Source organism: Vulpes lagopus, chromosome 13, assembly GCF_018345385.1.
Source record: "Vulpes lagopus strain Blue_001 chromosome 13, ASM1834538v1, whole genome shotgun sequence".
Classification (NCBI taxonomy): domain Eukaryota; kingdom Metazoa; phylum Chordata; class Mammalia; order Carnivora; family Canidae; genus Vulpes; species Vulpes lagopus.
Window position 1 is genome coordinate 36,784,025 of NC_054836.1, and position 27,964 is coordinate 36,811,988.

General features: G+C 37.5%; 1 protein-coding gene across 1 annotated transcript in view; it reads right to left on the bottom strand.

The window, feature by feature from the left end:
* The window catches only part of IGF2BP3 (insulin like growth factor 2 mRNA binding protein 3), a 148,844-nt gene that overhangs the window by 25,599 nt on the left and 95,281 nt on the right, over nt 1-27,964 (bottom strand). Inside the window, exons 4-8 of the mRNA XM_041727810.1 lie at nt 16,865-16,916; nt 16,706-16,769; nt 6,956-7,237; nt 2,687-2,821; nt 1,036-1,158 (exon numbers count right to left, since the gene is read on the bottom strand). Of these exons, the coding sequence (XP_041583744.1) occupies nt 1,036-1,158; nt 2,687-2,821; nt 6,956-7,237; nt 16,706-16,769; nt 16,865-16,916 (656 nt within the window). The remainder of the gene's footprint in view (nt 1-1,035; nt 1,159-2,686; nt 2,822-6,955; nt 7,238-16,705; nt 16,770-16,864; nt 16,917-27,964) is intronic.

Genomic DNA, 27,964 nt, shown 5'->3' on the forward strand with positions numbered 1-27,964 from the left:
GTTACTCTCAAAAAGAGAAACTTTTCTCTAATTTTTTTTTCTAAAGATTTTATTTATTTATTCATGAGATACACAGAGAGAAAGAGAGACAGAAAGAGAGAGAGAAAGAGAGAAAGAGAGAAAGAGGCAGAGACACAGGCAGAGGGAGAAGCAGGCTCCATGCAGGAAGCCTGATGCGGGACTCCATCCCAGGTCTCCAGGATCATACCCTGGGCTGCAGGCGGTGCTAAACTGCTGAGCCACCAGGGCTGTCCATCTCTTTTGTTTTTGTTTTTTAAGAGAAACTTTTCCATGTAATTTCAGAGCATTCAGGGACACACGGTGTGGCAGCCAGCTTCCAAGATGACCAACTCTCCAGTAAGCATAGCCCCTCCCACACTGAGCAGAGCTGACTTGTGTAAATTATATTAGAAAAATGATAGTGTGTGATTTCGGAGGCTGTGTTATACTGCCACTTCCTTCTTGCGCTTTCTCGGATAATCCACTCTGGGGGAAGACAACTATCAATTCTTAAAGACACCCAAGCAGCCCTGTTTGGAGGCCAATGTGCTAAGGCCTCACACCAACAGCCAGCACTGTTTTGTCAGCAACACCAAGAGGCCCCAAGCCAGAACCACCCAGTTAAGTTGCTCCTCAATTCCTGACCCATAGAAATTAGGAGAGCAATCCATGTTTACTATTGATTGTCTACAAGTTGTTAAATGTTGGGATAATTTGTTATATGACAATGGATAATAAACTAGGTTATATATTTAAACTTTGGGAATATATATCTGAAAACCTCAGACCTCAGCTAAAAATATGAATGTAAAGTACTTAGTGCTTTCTGCCTCCTTAGTAGGAACAGATAATGCTTTCAATAGGAGTTAAATAGTAACAGTAGTTGATTAAGTTTGAGAGACAAAATTTAAGTATGATGGTACAGGCTAGCTCAAATACCTTTAAGATGGGAGAAGCTCTGCCTAATATATAACCTACAACTTAAAAACAGTACTTCAAAATTTTCTAACTCAAAGAAAGCAAGGCAGCACTTACGGAGAAATTGTGATTTTAGTGTCAGTGTCTTGCTCAATTTTTTTAAGGTTTCTTCCTTCCTTACCAATAAGACGGCCTACAAAGTTATTATGGGCTAATATCTTCAAGGGAATCTCTTCTGTGCTGTAAATAAAGAAAAAAGGTCATAAAATCAGGGTAAGTAAACCTTCTCCTAGGTAAAAAGACAATATCCATTTATTAAACATTTATTTCCTACCTACCATATAGAAAGCATAATGCTAGGTAGAGTTTAAAGTCTGCTGACCTACATTCTAGCATGCATGAATAGAAGGGGCAAAACAAACAAACACAAAAAAACAAACACAAAAAAACACTAACAAGTATTTGAAGTCAATTTTTAAAACCACTTTCTTTTATGCATCTCTGCCAAGGATTAGTATCATTAAGAAAACTTCTTCCAAGGATTAGTATCATTAAGAAAACTTCTTACTCAAATCAGTATCCCTAAATCCCCAATACCAGAACACAATGTATAAATACAAAAACAGTGTGATTTTGCTATAAACTTTAAAATGCATACCTAGAGATATATGCACAACCTATAGAAGGAAACACAAGAAACTCAACAGTGATTACTCTTTAGAAGAGTGTAAGAGCTGGAAGGGGGGCTTTCACTTTTCATTGTACCTTTTAGATTTTCCAAGTGATACCTATCACTGTTTTAAAATATCACTTGTAGGGATCCCTGGGTGGCGCAGCGGTTTGGCGCCTGTCTTTGGCCCAGGGCGCGATCCTGGAGACCCGGGATCGAATCCCACATCGGGCTCCCGGTGCATGGAGCCTGCTTCTCCCTCTGCCTGTGTCTCTGCCTCTCTCTCTCTCTCTCTCTCTGTGACTATCATAAAAAAAAAAAAAAAAAAAAAAAATTAAAAAAAAAAGAAAAAAAAAATATCACTTGTATTATCTGGATGGTGAGCTTTTTAAAAGTTTTTCTCTATTTTGAAAAAAGAACTATTATCTTAAAACATAGCAACATATATCACCATATAACTAGGATATATTTAATACATGTTAAAGATCCCTACAAACTAAGTGCTGGTGATTAGGTCCCCAGACTAATTCCAGTACCTTCTTCTGGACTCCTCTTTTAGGGTAGCCCTGTGCTCTAAGCTCAAGTGGCACAGAACCCAAACTCAGCTCAAAGTTCCTGTGGAATAGGCATTTAGAGTTTCAACCTGGAACATCCAAATAAATCTCCAGTTTGCCTTAGCACAGGATTAGGGATTTCTCCACCTCTATACTCCCTGCTGCTACAAAGCAGGGCTGGGCAGATGACAAGAACAGAGCTCCAATAGGTTCAGAGTAAAGAAGTCAGGATTTAAGGCACATTTTGGGTAAATCCCAAGGATACTTCCCGGTCCTTGAGGTGGGCTTCTTATCCCCTAAAAGTGCCTTCTTCTACAGCTAGACTTTCCCCATTCATACCAGTCACCTCATATCCAAACATGATTGAAAATGAAATACTTAAAAGACTTATGCTTTACAATCAAATCAATAATGCCAACTACGGTAGCTCTTCAGGACAGCATTTCCCTGTGTTTATTGTCAATTCCTAAGAACCGTGTCCTAGAATGCCAAAATAAAACAGCACAAACATCAACCTCTTCACAGGTTAATCCTCTTTACTCACAATTTTATATCTTGAGCTTCCTTATGCATAATCTCCAGAATAGACTTACAAGCCGCAGAGGTACCTTCAGGGGTAGAGAGTATAGTAATTGACTTCTCAGCAGCACCTGCATTCTCTTTACGATGGACATCAATTCTTATGGTGAGTGCAAGGAAAGAAGAAAAGGAGAGCTGTAAGCGTGTATTCACAATTAACAGAGTCTGTAAGTACCAACTTGAAAGTCATAGGACTTCCGGGCAAAGAGTATGATTCACTTCCCTCAGGGGTATAAACTCTTGATAAGCTGTCAACTTTGATGCCTTAAAGACAAATCTGAATTCCAGGAATACTCCCCAACCCCCATTCACCTTTCCTCAAGTAGGCACATCTTTCCATTCTGCCAAACTGTATGTGCCTAATTTTCCATTTTGGTGTCAAAGAACTAACATCTCATGTCAGAGAGCCTTGATTCAGACAAAAGGCGTTCTTCAGCTCTAAAGCAAACAGGAGCTGGAAACACACACCAACAGGGCCACCGCTGGAATCCCACAAACCAGGCTGAACTCATTATGCCACACAGAATATCCACTATCCATCATATGAGACTTCACTCATCTGTTCTCTCTTACAAGGCTCTTTCCACATTTTGCCTTCTTGAGAGAGGACAGTCCGCAAAAAAAGACAGATACAATGGAAACCCAGAAGATGGCAATTCTACTTCAAAGAAAAACAAATTGCTAATAAACACAAAATGATGTTCGCTTCACTAGTAATTACATACGTGTCAATCGAAACAAGATGCCATTGTGTTCCAGACGTTCAAATAGTTTAGATAAAATTAAGTACTGCCAAGAGAATGGGTAAGTGGGTACACTCACATTTTGTTGGCATGATCTGTCAAAGCAAAAATGCTTATCTTTTGACCCAAGAATTCTACTTTTTATAATATCTCCTATGGATGTAGTCTCATATGTGGGCCTAGAGTAGTATTCCTCACCCTCAGCATTATTGACATTTTGGGGCAGATTAATTCTTCATTGGGAGAGTTGTCCTGTGTATTGAAAGATGCTCAGCAGTATCCCTGGCCTCTACCCAATATATGTTAATAGCATTCCCCTCATCCAGTTATGACAACCAAAACTGTCTCCAGACATTACCAATTGTCTGCTAGGAGACAATTTCACCACTGGTTGAAAACCACCAACCTAACAATGTTCACTGCATTACTACTTATACAGAAAGAAAATTGGAATTCTCTTTAAAATGCCCATCAGGAAGAGATGGTTAAGTAATATGTCATATAGCAGTGTAAAAACATATTGTAAAGTTACAGGTACCAACATAGTAAGAAGTCCTTCATCTTATGTGAAAAGCCACACAATACATATCATGATAGGATTTCTTTTAAAGCTACACATGTTAGCAGATACAAGGAACAAGTCCTATAAAGTTACATTCCAAACTTAACAATAGCTACCCCTAGGTCTAAGATAAAAGATAACCCTCCCCTGCTTTTAAAAAATTTGGGTGCCTGTATATTTTGAATTAAATACAAAATAAGTCTTCTGTTCTTTAAAAAGTATAAGAAAGAAAATCAACTATCTGAAAAAGTGTGTCTGGGGAAAATCAAGTATTTGCAAGTTCCTCTAGCCACTGGAACACTAGAAAAGCTACAGAACTCTGGGCCATTAAGAATGACCATTTCAGGGGTGCCTGGATGGCTCAGTCAGTTCTGCATCTGACTCCTGATTTCAGCTCAGGTCACAATCTCAGGGTGTTGAGATCAAACTCTGCATTTTGCTCCACACTCAGCAGGGGAGTTTGCTTGGGATTCTCTTTCGCCCTCTCCCTCAGCCCCTCCCCGCCAAATAAATAAAAATATAATATACTTGGTTTAAAAAAAAAATGACCACTTCATCACACCAATAAAGTCAATACATGGACTTCATGGTCTTAAATGTTTGAAAACTGAAGATTTATCTCAGAATTAAAATGTAGAACTAAAAATGAGGGCAATGAGTAGGTGGGAGATGGGTAAAATAAAAGGGATTAAGAGTATACTTATCATGGTAAGCACTGAGTATGTAGGCAATTGTTGAATCATTATATTGTATTCCTGAAAATAATTTAACACTGTAAGGTAATTATACACTGAATTATACTTCAATTTAAAAATATCTCCAAACCCTTAGAAAAAAAGAAAAAGGCAATTTAAAAATGAAACAATAAGGTCCACTTAGAAATAATTAAAAAGTGCCTTAGGTAATAGTCCCAACCTCAGGAACCATCTTTCCAACCACTGTTTCAATCCTCCATCACTGTAAGTATTCCTTATCTTCTAGTAGGTAACATGTTAATCTCCCTCCTCCTGGTTTATTTCCACCCATTCTCTATGTTAAGGGATTACAAAACTCTGATCCTCTGAGAGAAGGAATACTGCTTTACTGCTCAGAGTAGCCCTCTGAGACCATTCCAGAAACAGAGGATCTAATAATGACTAGTTTCAACAGCAAGAGTTAATTAAATCCACTGGCAGAACTCTGTAAATGAATCATCGGATATAACAAAAATTGCTTCCCTTCCCTCTCCATCCTCCATCTTCCTGCCTTAAATAAAACAAACAGTTCAATTTAAATCATAGAAGCCCTTTCCTCTGACAAGGAAATGAGTAGCTTTAAAGGGAAAACTCTAATCTGCCATGCGACAAGGAAGGGAAACCATTTAATAATTAGTTTCTGCAGGTAACAGTGGATCAAGAAAAGCAAGGAGCCCTTGAATTTTAATACTAAAACCAGGCAAATTTAAGATTAAAACTGATTTAAACTATAGTTCAACTGTCTTTCCCACTCCCTACATTCTGAAGCCAAAGACCACTGATTTATCACAAAGGTAATCAGTATTCAACATCTCCTGCTTCAAAGCAGAGGAAGGTAGGCGAAGGCAGGATCAGACATCGCTCTGCACAAAGAGCCGGCATGCAACACCACTAAGCACAGTTCGTTTTGGTTCTGCATGAGAAATGAGTCAGCTAGTTCAACACAGGCATGGTGCCTACGATAAATATGGATATCCTCTTAAGCCTACTGGAACAAACATACAAAAGCAAGATACAGCACCATAGCTGTACTTTCAGAAGAAGACTGCGTAATTCCTTGGACCACGTAAGATGAAATCATTTTCCTTACTAAATTTAAAAAGCAAAATAAACTACTATCATCTCTGTAGCGGGCCTAAGGCCATTTCCATACCATTCTGTAGAAAATGACACGGCCACTTCTCCCCAGTGCACTCACTCTTCTTGGGGAAACGTGGCAGTTGCTGTCCCAGATATGTGCCTAGTGTACTTTACAGAACTAAAGGTGAGCACAGTTCAGTGCTAAGCATCATTGGGTCAAACTCTCCACACAGTCTAACAGGATGGTTAACAAAGCAAAATAACTAATATATAACTCACTGAAGCTTTTAAATTGATATATATATCTTAGATATATTTTATAAAATATAAATATAAGATAATATAAGATAAATATAAGATAATATAAGATAATATAAGATAAAATGTATCTTAGATATATTTTAAGGGCATTAAACCTAATTTAATTTACACCCAGTCATTTCATTCAATTGACAAATTTGAGAGCCTTCTACATGCCAGACAATCCGCTTGGCACTGGGACTACTGTCATAAATAAAAACAAGTAACTCCTGCTTTCTAGTCCTGCAAAGCTAGCTCCAATATTTAATGGAGAATTTTCTAATCCCTTAAAATTTGCATAGTAAAACTACTGAACAACAGCCTAAAGGAAAAGTCAATCTAACTACATGGCTTAATCATGGGATAAATTTGGACCTGTGTTGAATTATTTTTTTACTCAAGTAAAGCAAGAATGAAAGACCATCTCTGTACTGGATCCAGAAAATTACTCCCAACAACACTGAAGGCGGGTATCACTGGAGATGGGGGTGTGGATAGGGGAGCAGGAAAGAACCAAGAAGTGGCCCTTTTGTTCATCAGTGCCGCCCCCATCACAAGTAGATTAGGGATCATTTGTTTTCCATTCATGTGTGCAAATTTGAAGTTCTCTTTGAGACTACGGTTTAGCCTCAGATTTATATAAAATGAACGCTAAGGTATCAAATCACAAGGTTTTTCCGGATTTCCAAGTAATGTGCAAGGAGGGATCATAGCCACACTCAGAAGAACACCATATACGTACCTGTACAACTTACTTTGTTATTAAGATTCAAAGAGGAAAACATTAAAGCCACTGCAGCCTCAGTGATACTCACTTAGACTGTGTCTGTTTGGTAATGTTCCGAATGGTGGCACCTTCTTTTCCTATAATGGCTCCAACAAACTGGGTGGGGACCAGTAGGCGTAGAGGCAAGTCACATGGTTTCTGCTTGGAGACTGATCCTGGAGACCCTTGCCTCGATGAGCCCCTCTGCCCAAACCCACGGCGACCTCGGGGCTGCTGTGAGGGGTTCTGCTGAGCAGCCATTTCATCAGGGATGTAGGCCACTTTCAACGTGAAGCTCTCCAACTGGAATCCATTCAGTTTGTCTAATGCTCTGGAAGGTGACAAAGAGCAGAGTATGGGAAGAGAAATCCAGCTCTATAAACCTTTCAGCAAAGGAATACCCATCTCTTCCACTCAAGATTACTAGCTATAAAACTTCTGAATAAAACCACTGAACAAGTAGCAAAACCGTAACACATGTAATCCAACACCTAACACCCAAACACACACACACACACACACACACACACACACACACGGGGAAGAGAAGACCAAAAGATTCCAAAGAGAATATATTTACTACCTACCAATGAAAAGAAGAAAAAAAGCTTAATCAAAAGCGTTTGACAAAATGTTACTACCCATGAGATTAATAACAGCTTATGAGTACTCAAACAGCAAGAGGAGTTGGCAGTCTTTGTCTTGTCTGGTTTTTCCTAATCAGATGGAAAAGATAATACAAATATGTACCTCCCTCACTTCACCCTCCTAAAAAATACAAATATTAAAACATTTTTAAGATTATTTATTTAAAAAAAAAGATTATTTATTTATTAGAGATACAGAGAAAGAGAGAGAGAGAGAGAAGCAGGCTCCATGCGGGGAGCCTGATGTGGGACTTGATCCTGGGTCTCCAGGATCACACCCTGGGCTGAAGGCAGCGCTAAACTGCTAAGCCACCAGGGCTGCCCCAAATATTAAAACATTTTAAGAATTTAAGGTCAAATATCCCTAAACCACTCGGGAGATTCAAAGTAATTAATACTCAGGATAATCAGTCAATAAATTCTCAGCACCTATTATGAGCAAGGCCCCGAGAAAATAACAGTCCCTGGCCTTGTGGAGTTTATGATCTGATCTGGGGCAGAGAGGCAGAGGTGCTGGTGAACCAAAAAAAGCAAATGAAGCTATTTTTCTATTTTATCTATCCATCCATCCATGCATCCATTTACCCACCTATCTCTCTATATTTTGAGAGGAGCTCCACCTTTTTCTTCATTTTTAAACCTTATTATGGAAAAGTACCCAATCTTTAGCATACATCTCAATAAATTTTCTTAAGGCAAACATGCATATCCAGATCTAGGATATACCAATTCCCCAGAGGCCCACCAGGACCTCTATTCAGTAATGACCCTTCCCCTAGGCTTCTAACACCATAGATTTATTTTGCCTGTTTCAAAATTCTATATAAATAAGTATATGAGTATACATTATGTATCATGCCTAGCATCTTTTACTTTTGTTTATAAGATTCATCTACATTGTGTTCTACCTTACCTATGCATTTTATAAGTCGATAACTCAACAAAAGATTGATAAAGATATACCCAAGATTTCAAAAGCATACAAACACTCCTAAAAATATACACTCCCCAGTACACAAGAGAATTAAAAACCAATAAAGGTCCCACATTTTTTCCCCTAGGGTTACACAAAGTCTTTGCTCAGATTCTGTTCTAATGGGCACTGAGTTCAGCCCAAGCAGGGATAGTTTAAAAAAAAAAAAAGAAAGGCACGGTGTAGTTTCTCTCTAGTTCCTCCAAGTGGTCATTTGTGGTTCACGTATTGTTTTCCTAATTTGCAGGTTCAGTTTCTGACTTGAATGCAAAGGGGAAAAAAAGAGGTAGGTCTAACACAACAAAGGGCACCACAAGCACAGAATTGGAAGACAGGCCCAGGTAAGCAGACAGGGCGCCATGTTCTCAGGACCCCTAATTCTGCTCTTTTTACTGAATCTCCTGCTGCATCACTGTCCTACAGTGTGTAGAGCACAGGAAGACATCCCAATCAAACAAATATAAAAGTAATGAGAAATTTCTTTGTCCCCATCATTAACCCCCCAAGACCCTTCCCAGAATCATTGTTAACTACGATAATGTCTGCAAATGAACCAGTACTTTCCATACATTTACACATGTATGTGTTCAGTACCCTCTTTAAAAGCATAATTGAACCTAAACTAATTTAACATTGTGTGTTAACCATACTCAAATTTAAAAGAAAGTTCTAAGAGGTACAAATTTTCAGTTATAAGGTAAATACTACGGATATAATGAACAACAGAATAACAGTTAACTCTGCTGTTTGGTTTATTTGAAAGTTAAGAGAGTAGGTTCTGAAAATTCTCATCAGGAGAAAAATTGTTTCTCCTTTTTGTATCTATGCAATGACAGATATTAATTGGTTTACCCTAGTTATCATGTCATCAAATATGTAAGTCAAGTCATGGTGTACACCTTAAAGTTACACAGTGCTTTGTCAATTCTCTCTCAATAAAACTGGTAAATAAGAAAAATTATAAATTATACCTACAAATACACACATACATACTTGAACACAAATACAGGAAAAAACAATGTATGGCTTCTAAATTATCAATATTTTGATCATTTTTTATTTAAAAATTGCTTTAAGATTCCTAAAAAAATAAAAGCATCATTGAGATCTTAATATTGTTTTGTGTCTTGCTTCCCCCCTCCCCCCAATACAGTATATCATGGGATATTTCTTGGTGATTTCTTTTTTTTTTTTTTTTTTTAAATTTTTATTTATTTATGATAGTCACAGAGAGATAGAGAAAGAGGCAGAGACACAGGCAGAGGGAGAAGCAGGCTCCATGCACCGGGAGCCCGACGTGGGACTCGATCCCGGGTCTCCAGGATCGCGCCCTGGGCCAAAGGCAGGCGCCAAACCACTGCGCCACCCAGGGATCCCTTCTTGGTGATTTCTATATCCAAGGGCATTATTTCATAAGTTTCACAGGGTGATAGCAGCACACACAGCATAATTTCTTTTACCAATACTCTGATAACAGAACCCTAAATGAACATATTATTCCTTTCTTTCTCCCTCTCCTCTTTTTTCTTAAGGAAAATGTGGATTAAGGGCCATAAAATATTTTGGTTATTTCTAACGAATGACAATAGCTGAGAAATTTTATTAACATTGATGAGGTATACTTCTAGAAAGCTGGAACTGCACAAGTTTCAATGAATTAGATATTCAAAGCAACTTTCAACTTTTTCAAAAGGCCATGGTGACACAGATCACTGAAGATTCTTTCAAAAGCGTAAGGAAAGGATAGCTGGGTGGCTCAGTCAGTTAAATATCCAACTCTTGATTTCGGCTCAGGTCATGAGTCTCACATATCCTGTGTCGGGCTCCGTGCTCAGTGGATAGTCTGCTTCTTTCCCTCTCTCTCCCCCTCCATCCCTCCCTCCCCCCTAACTCATGCACACATGTGCGCACACTCTCTCAAATAAATCTAAAAAAAAAAAAAAAAAAAACACAAGGAAAGCTGAATGCAATAATGAAGGTATTAACTATATCTATGAGCATAAAGGCAATACAGTTTGCTTTAATACCCTTTCCCACTATACAACTGAGTATTGCCAGCTTCAGAAGAAACAAAGTAAAATTTGTTAGAAATAAGTCAGTAACGTTATAAAAAAAGAAAAGTAAAAACTTCTTTCTTTAGAGAGAGGATCATACAAAGACGTCCTTCTCCATGGGGATAAACAGAGATATACAAGTAAATCACCAGCCGCCTCTAAGTACTCTGTGGCTATCTAAATAAAATCACACATGTCCCCAAGAAGCCGCTCTCTCAACTTAGCATACATAAACTCACTTCCAAACTTTGTTTTGCTTTAAAAAAAAATTTTTTTTTTTTAAAGGGAAAAGAAAAGATTCTCTCATTCAGAAGGTTAGACAGCCTGGTGCTCTGGTACCCAGTGCATAGCCTGGGCCCCAACCACGCCAAACAGACTGTTCCTGTCAGAGAGCATTCAGCACATATTCTGTGTATCCCACTAATTGCCAACTAAGAGTTCTGGACTCCTCAAACCACTTGGATATGGCTGTAAAAGTACAGGAGCAACCTAACTGCATGCAACAGCTTCCTCATGATTAAAGATTTTAAGTTTTTAAATTTTAGGTCAATTGCTTTTAGCCTTTTCACGACCAAAGTTTAAAATTCAGCAATGTCATCCGATGGTCTCCTGAGTTCATGAGGCCAACATTATAGTATTTTCACCAAACCTGCTGTATATGCAAGATGTATGATAAACAATTATCATAATTACTCAAAACACATGTGTTTCCATTCAACAGAACTCAAGGATGTTTATCAAGCAAGCGCATCACACAGGATCCTGTTTCCCATCATTACAAGACTCTGCTCTGATGCGATTTTAAGAGTTAATCAGAAGGTTTTAAGTAGTTTTGCTAGCTGGTAGCACTTAATTGTGTTGATAAAAAATTTATCAGAGTGGGTCACAGTGTAGAGCTGAAAGGGCCTTGAGATAGAGAATTAGTAGTTTAACTCAAGGATGAGAAAGAGGGAGATAAAGAAGAATTGAGCCCCAGAGAAGTTAAACTTAACCAAGAATAAATACAGTTCTGAGGAATAAAAAAAAACAGGTGGACCAGGGACCAGAATTCTAATCCAACTTGAACAGTAAGTACCCAAGTACCCTGGAAAGATTGTTTTCTTGTCTGGCATTAGCCTCCTCCCGAACAAAACTAAAAAGTTAATGGTTCCTTTACATTTTAAAACTCCAGACCTCACTACTGTATACCACATAGTTCTGAACAAAATGAGGTTTAGCCATTATTGAAAAATCAAACCATTCCTGTTTTCTCCTTGTAGCAAGAGGCTGAGACACACAAATTCAGTAATTAGTAAACATCTGGTAATACCACTGCAGGGTTACAACGTAAAGCAATAATTATGGACAAAGCCCAAATATTTACCTATAAAGGAATTTATTACTAAACTGGTTCTAAGGAAAAAAAGAAATCTCCAACAACCTAGATGTTAAGTAGACAGCTGGATACAGAGACTGTGGTAGGGATAAAAATACTATACAGAGATTACAAACAGTATAAATACAGTTATTGGCAAGACAATCTGTAGAATCTACAAAATTATCTTTGTCACTTTGTAAGTTAGGACATGGGCAATGTCTACTAAACTTGATGGTAAATTTCACAGTGTTATTTATCTCTGAATGGCAAAATGGCAAGAGATTATAGTGTCTTACTGCTTTATCAGTCATTCTTTTTCCACAATAAATCTTCTATTTACATAATTTTCAAAGTTTAAGGGTAAATTTCCTCCCCCTTAGCCATCAGCCACATTGTGTCAACTTCTCCAGATGGATGTAAAAGCATCTGCAATGCTAACTTCAAACTATAAATAAACTGTATTCCTATTCCCTAACAAAAACATCAGAAATAAGAACCTTAAAGAAAAGGAAGTATAAGAACTAAATAAATGCCTACAAATTCTGAAGGGTTATTTCTGTCACACATTACAAACCTTCCGGTGAGTAATGTCTTGTCCTTGACTGCATTATCTAAAAGTCCCCAGAGGACAGAGGAAACAGGGGATCCAGAGACCCAACCCTCTGAGACACAAGAAATACTAAAATACATACTTCTTTTTTTAATGATTTTCTTAAAGTTTTCATCATTGTTACCCACTTTATTACTTCAACAAATTAGTAATTCAAGACTTGAGATTGCAACAAATACATGTATTTCATAGCAATGTATGTATTATTAACCTTTGATTTTTCTTAGCCAGAAGGTGGCAGGAATTTCCATGTTAAATTCTTAGAGACACAGCCTTACTGAAGAATCCTCTTAAAAGTGGCATTCATAGAGCTTTGAATAACAAAGAGGCAGTCACACAGGTTTCTAAACTAGGACTCCAATTCCTGAGTATCGGTGGCTAGCCATTATCTGAAATGAAGTATACTGTACATTTATAGGGTATTATCAATGGCAATAAAAAATGTTAGGAAAATGTATAATAGCTGCTAACTTTAGAGCTCTTACTACCTTTTAGGTATTATATTATCACAAGTGTTTTGGAGGCATTATGTTAGTTTCTCCTAATGGTCTCATGAGCTAAGAACTGTAATTATTCCCATTTACAAGACAGAGGCAAACTAAGATTAACCCAGCCAGAGTCACAGTGAGAAAACTGGTGGCACAGAGTCCATTCCTTGCAATAGGATTCTGGAGTATAGCTTCCACACTCTACTCACACCTACGCAAGCACCTCCCAGTTACATGTACTCTACAGTAACAAAGAAGCCAAATAAGATTATCAACTCAACTCTCATTACCTGAAGGTGTGAGCTTTGGATGGCTGCCAAGGAAAGAGTATGAAGAAATCACATCAGCCTAGTGTAGGCAGTAGATAGTCATATAGGAGCCCAGAGAACAGGGTTCAGTGGAGCAAGTCCTAGAGGGACCAACTCCAGCTCAAACCACTTCAAGCTGCTCTAGAAGCAACCTAGAATCAGAGGGTTGAATGTGAGGTCCTCTTTACTGGGTGCCTATATGCCAAGCCATTTGATAAGACCATTTTCTTTTAAGTATGTGTATATATGCATGAATATATTTGGTTTTTTTGCCAACCATCATTTTGCAGTTCAGAAACCTGAACATCAGAGAAGTCAAGGTTACAGTCTGAGCAGTCTGACTCGAGTCCATGCTTTCTCCATCACATCCAATGCCTCTCAAATAAAATAAATTCTCACAGAACAAGAATGCACTCCACATTTTTTAAAAGTTAGTAGAGAACTTTAATGGACAATTTTCATAACACTTTCATAAAATTGTCTTTTTCCATTTTTAAAATCTAGTAACTTTCTCTGAATACACCATTATTTTCTAATTCTCTTTGATCTCAGGAATTCTTGAGAGGGAGAAACCCAATTGGCTTATAAGGAAATTCAACTTGGGCAAGAATTAAAATCAGGTGATCCTCCCTCCACTATGTTCTTTCACCACAGAAAGGCACATCCTTGAGAACAGGGACCTTGCCTTTATTCACTGGCATCTTTTGGTTAAGTGCTGGTAATCAATAAATGTTAACTAACAAGGGGCACCTGGGTGGCTCAGTGGTTGAGCATCTGCCTTTGGCTCAGGGCATGATCTTGGAGTCCTGGGATCAAGTGCCGCAGTGGGCTTCCTGCAAGGAGCCTGCTTCTCTGTCTATGAATCTGCCTCTCTCTGTGTGTCTCACATGAATGAATAAAATCATAAATTAAAAAATAAATAAATACTGATTAACTATTAGAATAAGAGATGATAACTATTTCCCTTACTGAAATGCCCAATGCACTTGTTTACATTACCTAATTTATTAAATTACAAATTCCTAACAGTCTTTTTCCCTTTCTCCTTAGGATCAACAAGACCCTGCCAATTTCTAAAAACCACTACGAAGTACCTTTAGACTAAAATGTCTCTACATTCGCATTACTGTCCTGTTAGGATTAATGTACACAGTAATTCTATCTTGACTAGCCAGTCTGTACTTCCTGTGCTTGTACTCTTCTTAATCAGTTGGATTATTTTTTTAAGAGGGAAAGGAGTGTTAAATGCCAGCCCGTCCCCACTTAAGTCCCTTCCATGTCTCTTCAGTGCTATGTAAGTTATGTCTCCTTATAACTAACTGTTAAATTAAGTATTTCCCCCTTTCCCTAGCCTCATGTAAGTTTTCAAATAGACACCCAAAACAGGCCTCTATCTTCGAATACCCTTGGGTTTAACATGTTATCTCTTATTTTCCATCTAAGAGATAACTAACTGACCACCAATTATTCATGACAGAGCTTTGTAAAGACTGAAATATAGAAGACAAAATGGAGCCCTCTGTGTTCTTACTGCCCTCGCTTTGATGCCCCAAAACTTTCCTGTTTTCCCCTTACACAGTTAAAGAAAAAGTTGGGTTTTTTTTTAAAGCCAGTTTTACAATTTATACCACAATTTCTATAATATCCAAACACCTCATATAAACTTAAATATTTTCAAATGAAAGAAGGATACAGACAGAAAGGAAAAATAGTGTATATTCACTATATACACTAAGTGCTTTTAAGTAGTGCTTTTAAGTATATTCAAAGTCTCCTACTAACATTAAAAGTGAATCTCATGAAATCTCACTTGAGAAAAATGAAATTAACATATAATTAGTTATGACTTTTTACCCACTAAAATCAGCAAAGTCTGATGAAACCTCATGTTAAGGGTAACATCTTTATCCTATCTCCATGTTAGGGAGAATAAAGAGAAACAGACTCTCACAGTGCTAATGGGAACTTGAAAAATTTCAAGCTCTATGAAGGATAACTTGCCAGTATCCAACAACAAAAAGAAAGTACATCCATCTAGACTTAGCAAATCTAATTCCAGGAATTTAACGAATAGCTATGTTTACAAACATGCAAAATGACATGCAAAAAGGGATTCACCACAGCATTTTTCATAACTGCTAGACCCTTAATATCCAATTTGGGACTAAGTCAGTCATTCTATATCCATACAGTCAAATTATATGTAATTATAAGAAATATATTTACATGTATGAAACACTCAAATGTTAGGGGATCGTGCACACAAAGAGGAGGAAACATACACACATTGTCTTCTATGTAGTTATCTCCAAGGAAGGGGACAAAGTTGGGGACAATACTGAGAGGAAGGTTTGCACTGTATACATCTTTGTACCTTTAAAAATTTGTACATGTTACTAGTATTACCGATTTTAAAAGTAAGTTTCCATTTGTGTTATGCAAATTTCCATCTCCTTCCCAGCCCTATCTTTCATCTCATAGTCAGTCCCCTCCTTGAGGAGGTACTGCCTTCAGTAACCTAGGTGTGTTCCCACCCTTGCAGCTGGTTTCATCTTTCCCCTTTAGAGCTCAGGGTCAGTCAGCATTGTCTTTCCTTTCACCTTTCACCCAGAGAGGACAGGCAGTCTGTTCCTGCCCATACAGTATCTAGAGGTGGTTAAGACTCCCACAGTCTAATGACACTCAGCATTTTGCTATAAGCACCTTGTGGACCATTCCTACATGTTTGTGTTCCAAGTTCCTCTGTCAAAGCAGTATTTGTGGCATCCTCATCTTGTCTAGTGCTCAGTGAGTTCATTATATCAGTCCCAAGCCTACAGAATTATCTTTTCCTAGGCAAGATTATTTGATCTATGAAGTTTTGCCTGTCAACTGCATTGGAATATATTTTTCAAATCTCAAAGTAAATTACATTAATCCAATGTCTGCACACTCCTAAAGTACAATGGTAATCATTAGAAAAATCAGGGACCAAGACAACTTAGTATTCAACACTACTGTTAGTTCAACACTTGATCAACTTACCAGCTTTCCATAAAATAACAATACTGTATGCATCATACCAATAAGGGGGGGAAAAAGTCTTTATGTAATTTGGCAAGGATACCCAGGCCCAGAGCTTTTTGCAAATAGGATGTTAATCCAGCTTCACACTGCATCACTCTATTATTGGCATTAAAGACATATTGAAAATGTAGTAAATCTTTACCAATGCTGATTCTTATTAGACATTCCAACTTAAAAAGAATGGCAGGGTCCAACTTTGCAAAATAAAACTTATTTCTGCTACCCAACAGCCCAAAATATAAGCACTATACTTAACCTAGTTATTATAGATAGATTAAAAGTTCCAAACTGCTTACTGTCTAGCTTGGTCCTTACTGGAATAGGTTACATTTACGACTGCAGTTTCCGAGTCAGTGTTCACTAGAGGAAGAGAAAAGTGAAGAGAAAAAAAAAAGTTAGTTTTCTTTCTATTTCCTTCCTTTCACAAATTTGAAAGCAATTGAGAAGACATGTACCTTGCTCACAGCTTTCCACCACTCCATACTGGACTAGTAAACTATCCAGCACCTATCAGGAGGGGGAGAAAAAAATTACAGATTTTCAATTTCCCAAGTTATTCACAAGGGCAGAAATAGGTTTTAAAATCACAAAGTAATTGTGATGGAAACGAGCCAAAAAAATTAACTGGAGTTTTGAGACTACAAAAGCAAGGGAAGGGTACCATAAAGAGCACATAGTGGGCTTCTCTTTCCTGCCTATTCCCAGATCTCTGACTTTAAACTTACTTCCTATGGCTAACAAAGAAGTAGCTCAGCAAAGTATTCAAAGCCACAGCCACCTGATTCCTGAAGCTGGAGGAGAAAGCAGCACATATTTTTTCACACATATATCAACACATCATCATGAGATAAGGCCCCAAGTCAACTTTTATCTCTAAGATGTTCCTTTTCAAAGAATTCCATTTTGCAGCTATTATGAGCAAATCAGAACAGACTATTCTCAAGGCAGACTGGCAAAATAAATAAGAGAATTGATTTTCTACCCGGAGTCTTAAGTTAAAGAGTAACCTAACTGACCTGAAATTAACACTGTTAGAAAATGTGCAATTTGAAACTGTTTCTACCATCTTTCCAGCAGCTGCATTATTCTTATTATACTGTGCATGTTGTTCTAAAGAGAAACTGTTAAAACAGTAACTAAGTTCTTTTATAGTATCAACTGCAAATGTACCTCTTATGGTCTCATCAGTATAAACCAAATTCAACTGTCCTTAGCATCCAAGAACTGTAAAGTTTTTCTTTAAAAGTAAAACAAGTTTTTATCAACTTATAGCAAACCACTTACTCAACAATTTAGTTGCAAAATTAAAAGACAATTCCTTGAGAATGTTTTCTGGCCCCAAGAACACATTAAACCATTAAGAAACACTAATTTTTTTTTTTTCTAATTCCTGACTAACCTTTAAGCAATTTCTTCTAAATAAACATTTATCCCACGTGGTTTCTTTCAGGCATTTATTTTCTCTACTGATTTAAGCTTGAAATTTATAGTACGGTTTCTCTGAGAATGCGCTTTAAATTTTTCCCCTCATTTCAAATAAGGTTAATACCTATTTGTGGAATGGAATAGTTACCTATTTTTATACTGCAGTTTTGATATGGTAATGGGAGAGAAGGGGTGAAGGCAGTAGGAATAAATGCCAATTCAATGTAAATAAACACAATTCTTAATTCTTCCTAAAAGCAAGTAGTTCAGTAATACATTAGTGTCCACACATGGCTTAGCTTATACTACCTTAATTTGTACTACGACACACACATATACACATACATTTATATGTGAATATATAACATATACATATACACAGGCAAAAAATAAATGAGGCAATTTTTTAACTTAAAAAAATTAAGAAAATGTACATCAGAATTTCCACTGCATATACTGTACAAAGTTTAGTATTTTCAAAACAAAACTGCTTGGGGGGTGCCTAGCTGGCTCAGTTGGTAAAGCATGTGACTCTTTTTTTTTTTTTTTTAAGATTTTACTTTTATTTATTCATGACGTACAGAGAGAGACAGAGGCAGAGACACAGGCAGAAGGAGAAGCAGGCTCTATGCAGGGAGCCCGATGCAGGACCGATCCCGGGACTCCAGGATCACGCCCTCGACTGAAGGCGGCGCTAAACTGCTGAGCCACCTGAGCATGTGACTCTTGATTTCAGGGTTGTAAGTCTAGCCCCACATTGGTTGCAGAGTTTACTAAAGAAACAAAGCAAAACAAACAACTACTTGTCATTGTGTTATCGCTAATAATAAATGCTATTGGTCATCAACAATCCTGTGTGTAAAACCTCTAGTAATTAGAAACTACAATTCTATACACAAAAAAAGGGGAATTTCATTGTATGTAAACTGTACTTACATAAACCTGATTCTAAAAACAAAACACTATAATCCTAAAAAAACTAAAACAAAACACCAGGTCCAGCAACAGTCTTGGTACTTAGTTAAGAAACACCACCATAACCTAAAGGGTTTATCTAGATAGCAAAGATGAATTTCAACGGGTCTTTGATGTCTTAATTCAAAATTTTATGCAAAAATTTGGGGGATAATTACAAATGAGAGTAAGGAAGGACTGTGTATAGCCCAATCACATTCCTAAATCCCAAAAGGGGTTTCCAACCCCCAAAATGAGTAACCAGTTTTCCTCCAGTCTATTAGGCAGGCATTTGCCTCAATGTGCTATGTCAAACAGGACTACCAAATTGTATCATGACAGTCCAACTCACTCAACTCTCAAAGAGTAAATACAACTTACCCTAGATAAGTTCTGACATTTTGATTTATCCTGCATTAACTAGGAAGACAAACATTCCTGTTATCTGTCACTTAACCACCCACCCCCTAGGTTCTCAGGTCTTTTCAGCTGCTAGAACATCTTGTAGTTTCTACCTCTCCCATCTAGTTCAGCCACAAATGCTTTAAATTAAACAGTCTTGTTTGAAGATAAAAAGTAAAATAAAAACTTTCACTGCACATTTCCAACATTTCCACAAATCTCTTCAATTCTCAATCCTAGATGAATTTATTTTACTCAAGCCACAAAGGAAACATTTCTCTATGCGTCACTAAGTTTTAAATTCCAACCAGAGGGGAAAGAAGGCATCAAAGCAAATTAAAGCCTCAGAGGAAATGTCTTGGTAGAATGTCCCTTTTTTATACATTTAGGACTTAAAATCTCAAATATTCAGCCTTTAAAAAAAAAATTTCACCCTAACGTAGAAACAGAATCTCATGATAAATGCAAAGATTATTGTTGTCCTTCATATAGCTATGGAGAATTAAGATCATTCATAACTGTGTAGGGTGGAAACAATCTAGGATAAGGAATGGATAGACAAATGTGGTACAGTCATACAACTGAGTATTATTTGGCCATAAAAACGAATGAACTAACATATGCTACCACATGGATGAATGTTGAAAATGTTCTATTGAGTCAAAGAAGCCAATCACCAACAAACAAATGAACACACACACATTAAGTGATTCCATTAGTAGGAAATGCCTAGAAAAGAGAAATCTATAAAGGCAAAGTAAATTAGTGGTTGCATAGGGCTGGTGAGTGGGACTGCAGAGGGTGGTGGCTGAAGAGGCTTCTTTTTGAGATGATAAAGCTCTAACGCTGGCTGTGGTGATGGTGCATACATCTGTTCTACTAAAAAACAATGAATCATATGCTGCAAATGAGTGAACTGTATATCTCAATGAAGCTCTTAAGAGTAACTAAGATCAGTATTACTTGATAATGGCCTAGGGATTTTTTAGCCTTAAAGAGCTACTGAAATATAATGAACTGCACAAAATTTGTTCAGTTCTGCCATTATGTACGTTCTCCTGAGACCATCACCATAATCAAGGTAAGTTTCTTCATGCCCCTTGTCCATCTAGTAGGCTGGTTTATTCATACACAGAACATTGAAATAAAGATAACTGAAAAACACTGTCTTCACACATGATCAGACTTCCTCTGCCACAGCAGCACCACCTCCACCACCACCTCTGCCCCCGACAAAACTAGCTAAAGTTCAGCAGTTCCCCTATGGGTATTCATGGGTAATTCATGCTCTACAGATAAACCTTCTGCCGACTGTTTATTCTTTATACCCACTGCCCATGAGGTCCCATCACCTCTGAACTATCTGAACTGAGGGTCTGATTGACATCTTGCCTCCACTCTACCACCCTGTTGCTATTCTGCTAGAAGTTACTACTCCTCAGTGGCTTCAAAATACCAATAGAAGTTGTCACAAGTTCAACATGGTGTAGGAGATCATCAATGATCTGTTACTGCCTACCTCTTCCATCCTCTTCAATATACTTCCCACACACCTAATGCTCCAGTCACACCCTGAAGACTGGGTAAAGCACACTTGTTTCCATAGTACCTGAGCTCACCTAATCCTAGAAATGAAAGCATTGTCATTTTATAATCTCTTCACACTGATCTTTATTCTCCCACTAGAGTAGTCATTATTAACCATAGTGATGTGATTGTCAGGTGTGTCAGAAATAATCTATTTCTAATGGTTACACTGGCTTCTATACTTAAAGTAACTTACATATATAATAATAGATTCCAAGTCTTCCTTATGTGCCTCATGTGTTTCAGATGATGATGGGACATTGCTGGATTTTACAATCTTTCACGCTACTCTTTTCTTAAAAGTGCCTCTGGAAATGCCCCCAACCCACCTTTATGTCCCTCCACCACACAGAGCTCTACTAGTCTCTCTACTTTATAAGGAAAGAGACCACAGTCTTATTACCAGAGAACCATGTGCTCAGCTCAGTGAGGAACAACAACAAATACCAAAGAGTTAAAAAGAAGCCACAAGAGGGGCGCGTGGGTGGCTCAGTCGGTTAGCATCTACTTTTGGCTGGGGTCATGATCCCATGTTCCTGGGATCAAGTTCTGTGTTGGGTTCCCTGCTCAGCAGGATCCTGCTTGTCCCTCTCACTCTGTACATACACTTAATCTATCTCTCGCTCTCAAATAAGTAAAATCTAAAAGAGAGAGAGAGAGAGAGCGAAGCCACAAAATAGTTTTTGTCCTAAGAGCAAAGGAAACTGATTTCAGGTACCTTTATAAGTCCAAAGTGATATAAGCAGTTACTTATCATCAAATTCATATGAAAAAGATATAGAACCATAAAGTCACAGCATTACAAAAACTAGTTAAATTAAAATTCAAGGTAGGATATTTAATGATCTCTTGCCCTAACACACACTTTACCAAAATACACATACATGCACACACCCACACAGTAATAAAGATTCCAAATACCAAAACCACACTCAGACTCTAGGGAGGGATTACCAGAAAGAAGTTACTTTTGAAAAAAAAAGAAAAAGAAAAAGAAAAAAAAAAGTTACTTTTGACTATTCCTCATTTTAAGAACAAGGAGAAAATCCTCCACAGAATCAACTTTGGAGCGCCAAGTATGCAGAGATAAAGGGAACTTCCTTCAAATACAGCTCAACACATTGTATAGAAATAGGAACCCACTTTTTTTTTTTAGGAACCCACTTTTTGCTATTTATGAATAAAAATCATTCCAGCAATTTTATTCTTTTATATCATGTATGAAAAGACTAGCTATATTAATAAAGAACAACTCTATATTGCAGGCCCCAAAAACCATTTATAATCAATACTAGCACAAAATTCAGATAGAAAAACATTTAAAGAAATATTCACCTTAATGAACATTTCCCTAAAATGTTACCACCATAATTACTTGAGTAACAATCAAACCATTTTCTCACAGAAGTCTGTTAAACAATTTCAACTTGATACGACCAAGATAAACAGACCAGATCTTTGAAAACCCACAAGGCACATCATCTTTATCACTGCTGACACCCAGAAGGCATCTCAGTCTCCATCAACCCACATGAATGGTCCAGCATTAGAGGTGCATAGACCAAAACCTCACAACTTCCTAGCTACCCCTCAACTTCCACAAGTTAGATCCTCTAACATGGGGAAGAGAAAATAATATAGGATTTTATAAAATCACATGACCAGAGTGACTAAGAGAGAACAGTCCAAGTTACCATGCATATACACAGTCCCACACATCAGGCTCCCTCCATGGAGCCTGCTTCTCCCTCTGCCTTGTGTCTCTGCCTCTCTCTCTCTCTCTCTCTCTCTCTCTCTCATGAATAAATAAAATCTTCAAAAAAAATGAATAAATAAAATCTTCAAAAAAAAAAAAAGCTTATCTTTAAAAAAATAAAATTCATTTTCACCTGTTTTCTTTTTTTACTTAACATGGCTACCAGAAAATTCTTAATTGCATAAGTGGCCCACATATTCTTTCTACTAGGCCATACTAACCTAGACTGATTTTTAAAAGCTGAGCTAATCAACTTACAACCTAAGATAAACTCTAAGAGCTTCCCTCTGTGTTTGGGAAAGGATCCAAAATCCCTAATAAGTGCCCTGAAGGCCCTGTGTGACCTGCTCATCATCTATTACCATGCTCTCCTCTCCAACTACGCTGGCCTTCTTTCAGTAATGAATTATGGGTACTTTCCAGTAGAAGCACCGTCTTAAATATTTTATCTATTTCAATTCATTTAATTCCACGCAATCCCATAAAGGAACATCCCATTTTATAGATGTGTAAATTATGGCATGGGGAAGTTAAGCGTTTCAACTTGGATAGTTAAGTGATAGAGAAATGATTTAAAACCACAGCTGTCAGATTCCAGAGTCCATACTTTTAACCACTTGGTCAACTAAGCTGCCTCATTTTCCCACACAATTAAAATTAAATATAATGACACAGACTGAAGACAGTCAATCATTTCTTTGCAGGAAGATCAAAATCAGCCTTTAGTAGGTGAAGAACTTTAACATCTCCAAGGGTCAACAGGTTTCCCTAGCCCTTGTCCCAAGCACTACATACTCTATTTCTATATATCTCAAACAGATGAAAGTATTAACTTGTTCTACAGTTTACTAGGTGCAATATTTGTATAACACTCCAAATAATATAAAGTTAGGGTCCCCTTTACCTATTTCCAAACCAGTTACTTCCCCCAAACCCTCAAAGAAACCACTGTCAGTTTGATGGGTCTCTCCAAATGTTCTTAGAAGTACATGTCCCATGAAAAGATGCTCAACATCATCAGTAATTAAGGAAATGTAAATGAAAGTCACACTGAGATTGCTTCCTATCCTCTAAATGACTATAATTTTTTTCTTAAGGAAAATAATAGAGGTCTTAGCAAGGATGTGAAAAATTAGAATTCTCATATTGTGCTGGGAGAAATGCAGAATAGTGCATCCTCCATGGAAAACGATATGGCAGTTCCTCAAAAAAATTAAGAGAATTACCACATGATCCAACAATTCCTTCTGGATATACACCCAGAAGAAGTGACAACAGGTACCCAAAGAGATATTTGTACAGCAGATATTCCTAACAGCATTATTCACCATTGCTGAAAGGATAATGTGGTATGTATATATACAAATGGAATCTTCATTATTCAGCCATAAGAAGGACTGAAGTACGTTATAATGTGGATAAATCTTGGAAACATTACACTAAGTATAAAATAAGCCAGGCATAAAAGGTTACCTATTATACAACTCCATTTATCAGAATAGGTAAATCGAGAGAGACAGAAATCAGACTAGTGGTTGCAGGGGGCTGGAGGAGGAAGAAATGGAGTGACTGCTTACAGGTAGGGGTATTCTTTCTGGAGTGATGAAAATGTTCTGCAATTTGTAGTGATGGTTGTACAATCTTGTCAATATGCTGAAACCCAGTGAACCGCACACTTGAACAGGGTTACTTTCATAAGTATGTCAATTTTAGTTCAAGTTTTTTGTAAAGTATGTGTAGATGTTTATATATTCACACATCCACCCACAGAAGAGTATTATTTTGTGGAGTTAATTTTCATAAAATTTATTGATTACTGTTCTAAACATCTTACATATACTTTCTCAATTACTCCTCACAACGTGACTACTTTCCCCATTTTGAAGATGAATAAACTGAGGCAGATTTTAAGTACCTTAAAGTATAACATTACTTATCTTGCTTTTTTTCCCCAATCTGTCATCTTGGTGGCCAATCTATGTTGGTAAGCACAAATTTAGCTTATACTTTTTAACTGCCACATGGATTTCCACAGTACAGGCAATTAACCTTGTGTCTTTTCTTCAGCGTCCTCAATCACAGCATCCTCTAAACCTCAAACTAAGCTGTCTGTGGCCTATCGCAACATACCACAGAGTCTGGGGAGAGCCCAGCAGAAGACTTAGAGAGAAGTGACTGTCTGGTCTTCCTTCCAGGCCTCAGCTACCAGCTCCCCAACCAAACATGGGAAGACTAAAGAATCCTGGAAGTAAACATAAGTCTCAATAATTCACTTACTCCTTTAGCAGAAAGGTAGGGATTGTCACTCCAAACAGCTACAAATTACTAACAGAAAAGAGAGAGCAGTTCAAAAGCTTAATTACAATTCTAACATTATTACGGATGAAGGCACTAATTAAAAAGTGAGTCATCTAAAGAGGTGAAAAATATCCAGGATTACAGTGGCCTCTAAAAGTGGTAGCAGACAATCCTAGATGCTGGCATTTTATCCATTACCCCTATTTGAAGTTTATTTAAAAATGAAAAATAAAAACAGCTGAAACAGAAGAAAGAGGTTGGTTCCAAAATCAGTACTGATGAGAATATTTCCCTTAAGAATTAGTCCTTCAGATGTGGATTAGTTATTCTATTGGGCTCTATGAGACCTTTTAATAAAATACCTGGAAGTGATGAATGGATAAAGATATATGGTATAATCATACACTGGAAATAGTGTCTGGCCATAAAAAGGAATGAAGCACATACTACAATATGGATACACCTTCAAAATTTATGTGAAAGAGGCCATATATCATATAATACCATGTATATGAAGTGTCCCGAACAGGCAAATTTATAGAGACGAAGCAGAACAGTGGTTGCTACGGGCTGGAAGAGCAGTGACTATTAGTGGCGATGGGGTTACTTTTGGGGATAATGAAACATGTTCAAGAAATTACATAGAAAAAAAAAAAGAAAAAAAATTACATAGAGGTGATGGTGAATTATATGCTTTAAAATATGAATTTTATGGTACACAAATTATAGCTCAGTTTTCTTAAAAAGCATGTTTAAGACATAACAGGATATAAACTTAAATAAACACAATCCACCATGTTGAAAAATGCCTATCATATCAGAGTGAACTATGAGCCATTTAACAATATTGTCATTGGGGAGGAAAAGACTTTTTTTCCTCTTTCCTTTTCTCTTTCCAAATTTTGTACAATGAACATGTAATTTTACAATCAAGAAAAAAAAATGAAAGCATCAAACGATTATATTGGCCTTTAGATTGTTTTCAAAAAAAGGAATGCCAAGAAAATAGGGTTCTCCCCTTCTATTCTTAAGGTTCTCACTTGGGGAGAGTTCTAGAGAAACAAATGAACAAAGGGAAGAGCCAAATGCATGAATTTTTTGAGCAGAGAAAAGAAAGATGCTTACCACACCAACCCATTATAACTGAGCTATACCCTGCTAAAACACGGTATTGGAAGAGACAAAAGAGAAGGGGAACAAAAGTCAAGTAGATTCCTTCTCTCTGTTGCTGTTTGTTTCCTATGACAGACATGCATTTCCTTAATTGCTTTGAACAGTGAAGTGGACAAATCATCACAATACTGCCAAGCTATTGATAAAAGGTGCCCATACATATGTTCTTGGAATTTCCTCATTCATTGGTCCAGTGGGGTGGGACGGTCTACAGGGCAAACCAGGATTCCTCCCACAACTACCCATTGTTCTCAATCACTGGTAGTATATGCTCAAGATCAAGGCCTAACTTGGAGCCCAGCCATGTATTTGCTATAACTTAAAAACCACTCATTAGGGATCCCTGGGTGGCGCAGCGGTTTGGCGCTTGCCTTTGGCCCAGGGCGCGATCCTGGAGACCCGGGATCAAATCCCACATCAGGCTCCTGGTGCATGGAGCCTGCTTCTCCCTCTGCCTATGTCTCTGCCTCTCTCTCTCTCTCTCTGTGACTATCATAAATAAATAAAAATTAAAAAAAAATCTTAAAAAAAAAGGAAATTAAAAAAAAAACACTCATTAACTCTTAAGTCCTGCTTTTGCTTCAAAATTCTATTGCACAAGCTTTCACCCACATCCTATCCCTCAGATTTTAACATAATCCTTCCATGTGCCATTCTGTTGTGTCTGTCTGCAGCTCAGGTCATGATCCTGGGGTCCTGGGATTGAGCCCTGCTTTGGGCTCTATTTCAGGGGGAAGTCCGCTTCTCCTTCTGCGCCCCCCCCCCCCAACCCGCTGTTGCTCTTGCACACTCAATCTCTCTCAAATAAATAAATATAATCTTTAAAAATAATATTCTTATATTTTACAAACAAAAACCAAATATTTATTTTTTAGCAGCTTTTCTGAAATTAAAAAACTCAAGCAATGTATCTGTCAGAATTTCATTTATGACCAAAAGTTAAGCTAAACACAAACTTACTTATTTCACAATGAGTGCATCATCTGCCACCCCAGTAATTATCCTCCCACCACTGTTTATACCATTGTTATGTTAAAATTGCTACAAGTCAAACAAATGGCTCATTAGTGACACCTCAGACAAATATAAAAATCAAAATTCAGAAGCCCATAATAAACTCATTTTCTTCATGCAAAGCCATGTGTGGAAACACTAAGTACAGGATCACATGTTGTGATCAACATGTCTTTAACACTAATTATTCACATACATACAATGAAGGCTGATGGAGGTATAGGGTAAAATTTAGGGCAGGTAAGCAGACAGATTTACATGCTTACGTGCAGGCTAACATGCAGATCTTATTTCTGGTGACTTATGTAAAGAATATATAAAGAACTCTTAGAACTCAATAATACAAAACAACTCAATTTAAAAATGGGTAGAGAAAGGCACCTGCATGGTATGGTCAGTTAAGCATCCATCCAACTCTTGGTTTTGGCGCAGGTCATGATCTCAGGGTTGTGAGTTTGAGCCCCACATCAGCCTCCGTGCTCAGCGTGGAGTCGCCTTAAGTCCCTGTCTTCTCCTCCCTGAATCCCTCCCCTCTGTGTGCACACACATGCACACGCTGTCTCTCTCTCTCTCTCTCTCTCGCTGTCTCTCTCTCTCAAATAAATCTTTAAAAAAAGAAACTGGGTAGAGGGTGGTTGGGGGGATGGGTGAAATAGGTGATGAGGATTAAGGAGTGTGCTTGTTGTAATGAGCACTGGCTGATGCATGCATGGAATTATGGAATAACTATATGTACACCTGAGACTAACATTACATTGTATGTTAACCAGAATACAAATTAAAAAATAAAAATGTGCAGAGAACCTGAATAGACTTTTTTTTCTCTTTTTTTCTTTTTTTTTAATTTTTTTTTTTTTATTTATTTATGATAGTCACAGAGAGATAGAGAGAGAGGCAGAGACACAGGCAGAGGGAGAAGCAGGCTCCATGCACCGGGAGCCCGATG